Raw genomic sequence first — 11072 nt, 5'->3', positions numbered from 1 at the left:
TAACACTTTTTTGGTTACTACATGATTCCATATGTGTTATTTCATAGTTTTGATGTCTGCACTATTATTCTCCAATGTAGAAAATAGTAAAAAAAAATTAAGCAAAACCCTGGAATGAGTAGATGTGTCCAAACTGCTGACTGGTACTGTATAGCCTACTAAAATGTTAGTCAATTTATCATAATTGTGTATATATATTATGTTGATTTATTTGTTATTATTGTACTTTTTTTCTGACTCTTGGGCCTCCCACTGGGCTGGGCCCAGGGGCTTCAGCCCCGGTAAACTCCTGCATTTTCAACTCTACCGATAGTTTTGTCACAAAAACTGTTGGGTTAAATAGAAAATGTGCCTACTCTGGTCTTGGCACGTGCGCTCTAGCCAACTGCTTTCAGAAACAGTACGGGTAGACTGTGTGGGTAGGCTAGTCTACATGATGAGATTATAATGGATAAACGGCAGTCAAGCATCGATCTTCATGTCACCAGAATAAAACCCTGTTAAGTTCATCATAACTTATTTCATGTGTAGCCTAATAAACTGCATGGTTTCCCGAGTAGTAGTGGGAAGACCACACACCATGTCATTGAGTGACTCCAAGTTTACTTCGATATGATGGTTATTATATCAATATTTGCGCATAAAGGCGTTACCACCGCCATTTATTGCATAATTAATTTTACCAACACACAATGATCAAACCATGTCGATAGAACAAATTATCTGTCGGCATTTATAAAATTTAACCGAAACTTCCTGTTTCCATCACAGCTATCCAGATATATACAGTGGGGAAAAAAAGTATTTAGTCAGCCACCAATTGTGCAAGTTCTCCCACTTAAAAAGATGAGAGAGGCCTGTAATTTTCATCATAGGTACACGTCAACTATGACAGACAAAATTTAAAAAAAAAATCCAGAAAATCACATTGTAGGATTTTTAATGAATTTATTTGCAAATTATGGTGGAAAATAAGTATTTGGTCAATAACAAAAGTTTCTCAATACTTTGTTATATACCCTTTGTTGGCAATGACACAGGTCAAACGTTTTCTGTAAGTCTGCACAAGGTTTTCACACACTGTTGCTGGAATTTTGGCCCATTCCTCCATGCAGATCTCCTCTAGAGCAGTGATGTTTTGGGGCTGTCGCTGGGCAACACAGACTTTCAACTCCCTCCAAAGATTTTCTATGGGGTTGAGATCTGGAGACTGGCTAGGCCACTCCAGGACCTTGAAATGCTTCTTACGAAGCCACTCCTTCGTTGCCCGGGCGGTGTGTTTGGGATCATTGTCATGCTGAAAGACCCAGCCACGTTTCATCTTCAATGCCCTTGCTGATGGAAGGAGGTTTTCACTCAAAATCTCACGATACATGGCCCCATTCATTCTTTCCTTTACACGGATCAGTCGTCCTGGTCCCTTTGCAGAAAAACAACCCCAAAGCATGATGTTTCCACCCCCATGCTTCACAGTAGGTATGGTGTTCTTTGGATGCAACTCAGCATTCTTTGTCCTCCAAACACGACTTGAGTTGAGTTTTTACCAAAAAGTTCTATTTTGGTTTCATCTGACCATATGACATTCTCCCAATCCTCTTCTGGATCATCCAAATGCATTCTAGCAAACTTCAGACGGGCCTGGACATGTACTGGCTTAAGCAGGGGGACACGTCTGGCACTGCAGGATTTGAGTCCCTGGCGGCGTAGTGTGTTACTGATGGTAGGCTTTGTTACTTTGGTCCCAGCTCTCTGCAGGTCATTCACTAGGTCCCCCGTGTGGTTCTGGGATTTTTGCTCACCGTTCTTGTGATCATTTTGACCCCACGGGGTGAGATCTTGCGTGGAGCCCCAGATCGAGGGAGATTATCAGTGGTCTTGTATGTCTTCCATTTCCTAATAATTGCTCCCACAGTTGATTTCTTCAAACCAAGCTGCTTACCTATTGCAGATTCAGTCTTCCCAGCCTGGTGCAGGTCTACAATTTTGTTTCTGGTGTCCTTTGACAGCTCTTTGGTATTGGCCATAGTGGAGTTTGGAGTGTGACTGTTTGAGGTTGTGGACAGGTGTCTTTTATACTGATAACAAGTTCAAACAGGTGCCATTAATACAGGTAACGAGTGGAGGACAGAGGGGCCTCTTAAAGAAGTTGTTACAGGTCTGTGAGAGCCAGAAATCATGCTTGTTTGTAGGTGACCAAATACTTATTTTCCACCATAATTTGCAGATAAATTCATAAAAAATCCTACAATGTGATTTTCTGGAATTTTTTTTCTCAATTTGTCTGTCAGAGTTGACGTGTACCTATGATGAAAATTACAGGCCTCTCTCATCTTTTTAAGTGGGAGAATTTGCACAATTGGTGGCTGACTAAATACTTTTTTTCCCCACTGTATATATATATATATATATATATATATATATATATTACATGGAATGACTTTACTAGCATAAAAACTGCGGATGGAAACGTGGTGACTGTCTAGAGGGATAATCTACAGTAACGCATCGCTCAGAGGAGACAAGTGGCATATTTTCCAGTTGACACAACACACTGAATGAAACTGAGGACAGACAGGGCGACGGGGAGGTTTTGACAAGTGAAATGACTGCAGTCAGACACCAGAGCGTTGCCAATCAGCAGTTTCCACACGTCTCACTTCTTCTTCTCCGCTGTTGGTCTCTGTCGTGCAGCAGTCGCTGCCACAGACCCAGGGTGCATCTCAATAGTCTAGCACCGCTTCCTCCTTGTATACTCTCTACTCCATCTGGCTTCCTTTCACCGTCTCCTCTCCTTCTGCATTGGTCCATAAACAAAGGAATGGTGAAAGCAATGTGGTGGAAGCCGACTCGTAAGGAAAGGAGACAAGAAAAGGAGCCAGTTAAGGATAGGAAGCCACTTTTGACTACTGTGTTTTGCCTCCCACTCTAGAATCCCAAGTGTGTCAAACTGTGCTTGGTGATTGTTCTGTTGCTCAATATATTATTGACAGAGGCTTCAGAGAGTTGCTGCAGTGACTGTGGATGTGGGTATTTCTTCCACAATCCTGGCGCCGGTCCTTTCTCTCTACAATTGCTGAGGATTGCCATGCATATTGAATCAGGCCTGCTGCTGGGAGTGTGTTTGTGTGTGTGTGTGTGTGTGTGTGTGTCTTTTACAAAGTATCAGTCCCCTGACTGCTAGGGAAAGAGAGCCCTCGTATGGCAACTTCTGTTACTACAACCCGTGTGTGTTCTTATCAATATTAAACTCTAGATTCATGTTTTTCCATCCATTCCTAGCCTGGCCCCTAGGGTCAGCACTATGATTCAACTCATCAAGGGCTGGGTAAGCACAACACCTTATACCCTGAGCATCCCACAGGAATGAATTGAGAAACATGTCCCCCCCACATTCTGAAATTGCATTTTTGTCCTCCCCAGTTGTATCATTGGAATGTGATACAAAACGAGGCGTCTGTGTGCTTTAGGACCATGCGGACGCCTCCAAGCGGTCAGGTAGGCTGTTTGGAGTGTTTATCCTACAGGATAAAAAATTCATAATAATGATTATGTCCCCCCACTTCTAAAACCAGAGTTGCGCACCAGATTTCTATTCTGGCTACATCAAAGTGGGCCCACACTAGGCATTGTAAATTGGATGTTATAGATCATTTTTGTGCACCTGCTTAGAGAAGAAACATTGGCTTGTGTCCCAAATGGCACCCTTTGGGACGCATGCCACTGTAATGCAATGCAAACTTAGGCGGTCCTGAGGGGGTATCTGTCACTAACTGCACTGATTATGTGCATATTTGATTAGTGTTTACTGCTATGCTAATGGTAGAGAATGAAATGCCTCCAAAGAGAAGTCTAGAGGGTCATTCACACAGGCTCATAGGCCTGCTGTGTAGCTACACTCAATGTGTGCGGTGCCAGAATAAATCCGGGGTGCTCTTTCATGTTTAACTACAAATCATACTCTTTGTCCTTTGTTGAAATTATGAGAATGTAGGTGGTTGGGTGCTGGTTACCCTGGTTACCCAGCTAACAAAATGACATCCTGGTGAAGTACCCTGATCGTCAGTGATATTCCCAGGGTCGCCACACTGTAACTAAATAGCTGATATACCAACTCAGTGGCCTTGTGGTTAGCGTGTCCGCCCTGAGAAAGGAAGGTTGTGAGTTCAATCCCTAGCTGAGTCATACCAAAGAATGTAAAAACCGGACCTGATGAGTCTCTGGTGCTGGGGTAAGGCACTGCAATAAACTAGTGTCCTGTCCAGGGGGTGTACTTGTACAATCACGCTACACGATAGGCTGCTGCCCTATGATCTGTTCCAGCCAAGGCTACTTACTGATGTGTTTGCTTGGGTGCACTTGGTTTTATAGCTAGCCTCGTTAAACTAGCCTGATCTCTCAAGCTCACATTGTGTCACTTCACCTGTCATGCCAAGTTGACAACAAAGAGAGTGCAGAGCCTGAGACATAAAATGGAATGTACAGGTTGAAATGATCTGTGAATCAAAGTGTTGCAGCATTAGCACCATCAGTTCAGTGCTGAACTCCACGACAGGGTGTCGACACACGGAGGTTCTTCACAGTCTGGAAGGTGGACACAACAATGGAGTATGTCAACCGTGATGGAGAGGACTTAGATCTGGCACGCCTTCCCCAGGAAGGAATAGCAGTGCTGTGTTGTAGAGTTTTAGCTTGAGGTAGTGGGTCAACATCCAAGCAGAGATGTCTGCCATCCACACAGAAATCATTTGTCAGGGGTGTGAGAAAGAGTTGAGGGCCATCAAACTAGCGTCCTGTCAGCATAACAGTGATGAGACCATGTGAGGGTGTGACAGAAGCAAATTAGTTTGTGTAGAGAACTCAGGGGGACCTAGTGTTGAGACCTTGGGGACAGCAGTAGAGGGGGTAAGGTGGGGACGCTGACCTTTCTATGTCACCTGGTAGGAACCAGGTACATGCCAGGTATGTTGTCAACAAAGAGTACATAGGCCGAGACGAATCAGAGTGAATTGCAGCAGTAGTAGTCTCTGCATCGTAGCACCATTGGTTCGGCTCTGTGCTCACACCAAGGTTCTTCAGTCTTGGACACAATGGAACCATTTTGACAAAGCACATCAAATATTTTCGATTTCATTTGAATGAAGCCCTTCATTTATCTCTTATCTCATCATGAGAAAATAAGTTAGACATATTCAGGTCATAAGAGCGAAATAAATGTCTACAAAGAGAAAGAACACACTGGACCAGCGTATGAGACCATTATCATATAGGACAATAGTTTATCCACAAATCACCTCAGTAATTCAACATTCAATGCATTCGGTAATATTGGATATTTTCAGACTCATTCAACAGTATCAAAAGAATGAGAATGTAGGCCAAAAAAATATAGTCTGTCCACTCCCAGGAATCTGTAATGTTGATGGGCCAGTATGGGGACTCTCCAACAGATAGGGTCAAATATTCTACATTGCTTCTGAAGTCTTCATTTTCTGATCCATTACTAACTACATTTACCAGCATCAGAGACAAAGCGACAGGGTCCAATCCTGTCAATCTGTTCATGAGGGGATGCAGCGATAAGCAGAATAAGCTGTCCCCATGCCTTCAGGACGCCTCCTATTGTTAGGGCGGGGACAAGACCATCTAGCTGTTTAATCAGTTTCTTGATATGCCATGCCTGTCAGGTGGATGGATTATTTTGGCAAAGGAGAAATGCTCACTAACAGGGATTAAACAAATTTGTGCACAACATTTGACAGAAATAAGCTTTTTGTGCGTATGGACAATTTCTGAGATCTTTACATTTAAGCTCATGAAACATGGGACACTTTACATGTTGCGTTGATATTTTTGTTCAGTATACTTTGAACATAACCAACTTAAAGCACACTGCAAATGTAATAGTATACACACAAACATGTAAAATAGTTAATTTGTCTAGGGCATGTAAAAAGATTATGAAAACAGGACAGTTCAATTTTTTTCAAAATTTTTATTTGATGACAATATACAAGAACATCTTGAGCACGAGGACCATCCCTGATTCTCCGGGCTCACTGTAGGAAAACAGAGGAAGATAAGTTAGTTAATCTGCAAAACAGAAGTTCACCATTTATCTATCCACCACTATACCCAAGGGGGGGTGTCAACTCAACTAGAGGAAGAGGGGTCATTTTTGGGCTGAGGGTTTGAAGGAGGGTAATGGTATTGAAATTGGGAGTGGGAACAGATGCATTTGCTAGGAATGGGGCTCAACCTACATATTTGTTTTTGTAAATGGATCCAAATGACAACTTCAAAATTACAGTTAAAGCTGCAATGTAACTTTTTGGGCGACCCCGACCAAATTCACATAGTAATGTGTTATCGATCGGTCATTGAAAGCAAGTCTAAGAAGCGGTTCTATGTGCACTTTTTCTATGCTTACCATTCTTAAGTTTCATTTTTGCGTCTTTTACTTTAGTCTTTGTACACCAGCTTCAAACAGCCAAAAATACAATATTATGGAAAATATATTTCACCGCGGTTTAGATGGTACAATGATTCTCTACACACTACTTGCTTGTTTTGTCACAAACTGAAATTAGGCAAACGTACAATTTTATCAACCAGGAAATGGTAGAGCGATTTCTGCATAGTGCATATTTTACATTTCAGCTCAGTGAAGATGCCAATTTATTAGGCAGTCTAGTATAATAAAATAACATGTATCAAAGAACATTACATTAAATGAAACGCATGCCTAAATGAAATGATGAATGTTAACGTTTTAGAAAAGTTGTGGTTCAGTTGTCTCACACAGACAGCAGTTGGTTTTAACTTATTATCCAATGCATCACTCTAGACTTGCTTTATTACACGGCAACCAAAGATCACCGCTCGTAACACGTTAGCATAACTGTAGAGCGGTTGACAAATATACTAAGTTATAATAGCTTAACAGCAGAATAAGAATAGCAAAATTCAGAAGCAAAGTAGTGGTGCAATTTAATGTTGTTTATTTAAGTTAGTGGATATATCATTATTTGTCAGAGTATAAGTACCACCAGCCAGGGTAGGTTTAGGAGTTTGGGGAAAGAGGGTGGGTTGAAGAGGTAAGGTTGGTATTGGTAGATAAAAGGTTGTGGGAAGACTACAGGTGAGACATGCAGAGACAGGTCTCTACTAGCGCTACCAGGATAAGAGAAATGTTCATTTCAACACATGAATAACAGCACACCATGCCCGCTTTGCTTTATACCTGGAACAGACCTCATTTCTGTAAAAGAAATCCACAGTAGGCAAAAAAAAGAGCAAAAGGATGAGGGTAATGTTAAGCTCTTTTACCTCAAATTCTTCCCTCCTAGAATAGATCTCTGCATGGCATAAGATTTGCACCCAAGATGAATTACAAAGTCAGGACCAATTCCACCCAGGAAAAGACTACAGTCCAAACTGAATGCTGAGCACCAGATGTGGGCATTTCAATAAATACACACAAATGCAGCTTCTAGAAAAAGTCCATCAATCCATTCTTGGGGGGTGCACATTTGTGTTCTAACCGAGCACTAAGACTTGATTAGTTGAATTATGTGTTAGTGCTGGGCGAAAACAAACACGTGTTCTCCATTGGGGTCGTCAAGGAATTAATTGAGAAACGGCTCTAGTTTCTAGTCTTTCAGACATCCACTTGGCGACCTACTATTGAGTCTTAAGACAACAATATGGTTTAACTTGGGATCTAAACCACTATTAGTGTTCAGTTCACTCACCAACATTAGTGTCATGAGTTAGAGTGAGCAGCTAAGTATTAACTGGTAGGGGACTAAACTGAAATTTACATGTGGACGTTAAATAAATCCACATGTAAATAGGCAGTAGCTTTTTTGGTTATATGAATGGGAGGATTGGGATGAGACAGCTAGGAACATCACAGTAGTATTATCTACACACAGCAGTTAGTCTACTGATGAAAACATTTACCTTCTACAGTCCCAAAGAAAAGTAGTTGAGAGGAAAAGATGACGCATATTAAAACAGTATGAAAGTATAAATACAGACAAAACTAAGACTTGGAAAGTGGAAAAGATATGCATGTAATGAATAATTAACTAATAAGAATGAAGTGACACTTGGGGTGTTTCAATAGTCTTAAGAAGCTCCCTCTTCCATCTGCACAGATGTGAAATTTGCTTTGGTGAAAACAGCCTACATCTTGTAGCCATCCAACATTACGCATTCACCCACTGCGTTTTCAAAATCAGTGCAGACGAAGACAAAATAAGCTACAGTAAAATTGTGACTATTGAGCCACACCCATCCTTGAACAAGAGGAATGCACCATAGGGAGAACAGCCAAGTTACCTTTTTGCCAGCAGCGCCCACACTGGCTTTCTTGGTGCCTCGTACTTTCTTCATTCTGTTCTTGCGTTCCTTGCGCTGTTTTCTGGAGGACTTCTTCTTCTCATAGAGACCGTGCTGTGAGCCAAGAAACATATTTACTAAACAGCACTGCTTACATTGTGCATAATAATATAAATAATATGCCATTTAGCAGACGCTTTTATCCAAAGCGACTTACAGTCATGCATGCATGCATACACTTTTTTGTGTATGGGTGGTCCCGGGGATCGAACCCACTACCTTGGCTTTACAAGCGCCACGCTCTACCAATTGAGCTACAAGAGCATCACTAGGACTCAGGGACAAACTATGCACAGACATGGTGTCACACAAATTAAAAGAATAAAGACTAAAAACAGGAAGATCCTTTCAATTGGTGCATTTCACAAGCTACGCCCCACTTGTTTCCCTTTTTCCAGCATCCACTCACCCTGGCCAGTCTGTGCTTGGGCTCATTCTTCTTAGCGTAGTCGAGAGAATCGTAGACCATGGCGAAGCCCGTCGTCTTGCCGCCACCAAATTGGGTCCTGAAGCCGAAGACGAACACCACATCAGGGGTGGTCTTGTACATTTTGGCCAGCTTCTCCCTGATCTCAGTCTTAGGGACTGTGGCTTTGCCCGGATGGAGGACATCAACAACCTAGAACAAGAGACAATGGAGAAACTATTTTAGACCACGCAGCACTTGAAAGGAAACTGCAGACAATTGCTTTACTAATAAATGTCTACTGAACACTCCGTATAAAGCAATTGAGATCATGTTTTGGTGTTATACATGGTAGGAAAGAAACATTTGGGCTTACCATTTGCTTCCTCTGAAGCAGCCGGTTTGTCATGAACTTCCGGGTTCTGACGGTTACTGTGTCGTTCTGAAAGTAGATTGAAAACCGAGGTTAGCACTCACAATACTGGAATGACGATACCGTTATAGGTAGCTTTTCAGAACCCCTTCTTGCAGGTGAACACATTGTTGGTTTTACAGAAATTGAAAGGCAAAGTGTTTATACTCTAGCTACCACTTTCAACAAAATCAGAAAAATACGACTGGAACTGGGTCCTGACACGCTGGGGACCTTACACACACACCCCTACTATATACACAAGTAGTCTACAGCAACAAGTATTGAAACAGCCGTTGGCTTTGTCAGGTAACGTTAGCTAGTAAATTAGCAGGCCAAAAGAAAAGTTACTTGTTGCATGAAAATTACACATCAGATCACACCGTGCAACTAGAGGTAGTTAGTCAACTACATTACCTTGGATTTAGCTACTTACACAGGTAAGATTTAGTAGCTAGCTAGATACCTGAACAACACCCTAAGTAGATACTCAAATCAATTAATCCTGACAGGTTGCTAGCGTCATTAATGTTAGTTCGCTAGCTAGTTAGCCGGCCAACGTTAGCTAGCTACCTTCCATCTAAACAGATCTTGCAAACTAACCACTTCAAACACCTCAGCACTTCTGGGTGGATTGATTACAAGGTACATGTCAAAGACCATGCATTTGTGCTAAGTTAGCGTTAGTCATCTTGTGGCAGCAAGTTAGCTAGATAGTTTCCAGAATCACAATGCTGCTTTACAACTGACATGCAGTGCCAGCGACTACCGTTAGCCACAGCAGTCGAGGACACCATGCTAGTATGTAACTAGCCATATTGCCCGTGCTGGCCAAATAATGGCATTATACAAGACTGTAAAATAACACAACATAGCCGCCAACTCGTAGTAGTGGAAAATTTGAAGTCATACGTTATAAAATTACTGAATGGTTTGTACAACCGACAGAAGAGGCGGTCCAACAACCAGAGCTCGGTTAGGCCACCAAAATTCATCAGACTTCTTAAAGAACTAAAAACAACTTTTACAACTTAAATGTTGTAATATTCCTAACGGGATGACTTGTCAATGTATTCAGACTTCACGACTTTAACAACAATGAAAGGATGATTAAGATAAACGAACGATGTAATTCTACATTTTGTGCCACAAGACTCACCATCTTGGCGTTAGCCTCTCAGGGATGAGGAAAAGGAGGAAGGACCCGGAGCCTGCCAACCAAATGCCTGAATGGAAGCGGTGCGACCAAAATACTTGCCTGGCTAAAAATACATGCAGATTATTTGAAAGCCCACAGAGGGAAATATACCGTGTCGTTTTGTCCTTTGTCTGTAATATTTTCTCAAGTGTATATGACAATAGATTAAACGTCACAAAATAAAATAAATGCCCATGTAATTTTGGCAAAACACATCAGTATTTTGTCCTGTGTACTTCCTGAAGTGAATTTATATTTTTATTAGTATGTATCCAATATAAAATTGTATGCAATACATTCAGAATAACATGTTTATTGATTTAAATGTATTAATTGGTGGCATTTTTATTCATCTAGCAGTTACACAATCATGCCCTGATGCCTATTTTCCAGAAGTAGCCCACCACAGTATTATTTATTAACGCAACAATGTATGTTAATGTATACTTTTGTTTATTATTGAACGACATGTTAGTATTTTTATTCACATCATTCATGAAAATCGGCAGTAGTAGAGAAGTAGAGAAATCATAGAGAGCAATTCATACCTGTACCGCTAGATATCAGTCAAGTAGCGTCAAAGACAGCCTGGGGCGTGACTGCGGCGTGACTTGGGTCATGGATAAAAATAGATACATTTCCACAGTGTTCAC

At 41.5% G+C, this 11072-nt stretch overlaps 1 protein-coding gene across 3 annotated transcripts; it reads right to left on the bottom strand.

Moving 5' to 3' along the window:
• Window positions 1-5972: 5972 nt before the first annotated feature.
• Window positions 5973-10425, bottom strand: rps24 (ribosomal protein S24). Of its 3 annotated transcripts, XM_041866209.2 has the most exons (7): window positions 10381-10425; window positions 9186-9251; window positions 8813-9022; window positions 8344-8457; window positions 7963-7965; window positions 7241-7258; window positions 5973-6056 (listed from the first exon to the last, which is right to left on the bottom strand). In XM_041866209.2, exons 1-6 carry the CDS (start codon window positions 10381-10383, stop codon window positions 7253-7255), a joined length of 402 nt encoding a protein of 133 aa, XP_041722143.1. In that variant the 5' UTR covers window positions 10384-10425; the 3' UTR covers window positions 5973-6056; window positions 7241-7252. The 3 variants fall into 3 exon arrangements, with proteins under 3 accessions (XP_041722143.1, XP_045067504.1, XP_041722145.1); XM_045211569.1 differs by lacking the exon at window positions 7963-7965; XM_041866211.2 differs by lacking the exons at window positions 7241-7258; window positions 7963-7965.
• Between the last annotated feature and the right edge of the window lie 647 nt (window positions 10426-11072).

Source organism: Coregonus clupeaformis, chromosome 37 (genome assembly GCF_020615455.1).
Source record: "Coregonus clupeaformis isolate EN_2021a chromosome 37, ASM2061545v1, whole genome shotgun sequence".
NCBI lineage: Eukaryota > Metazoa > Chordata > Actinopteri > Salmoniformes > Salmonidae > Coregonus > Coregonus clupeaformis.
This window is presented reverse-complemented; position numbering and strand designations above follow the sequence as displayed.

Excerpts from the sequence above, each read along its gene's own strand:
- rps24 (XM_041866209.2), bottom strand. Across the intron at positions 9,023-9,185 it reads TGCTTCAGAGGAAGCAAATG|GTTGTTGATGTCCTCCATCC; the intron begins GTAAGCCCAAAT and ends CTCTTGTTCTAG. Across the intron at positions 8,458-8,812 it reads CCAAGCACAGACTGGCCAGG|CACGGTCTCTATGAGAAGAA; the intron begins GTGAGTGGATGC and ends CTTGGCTCACAG.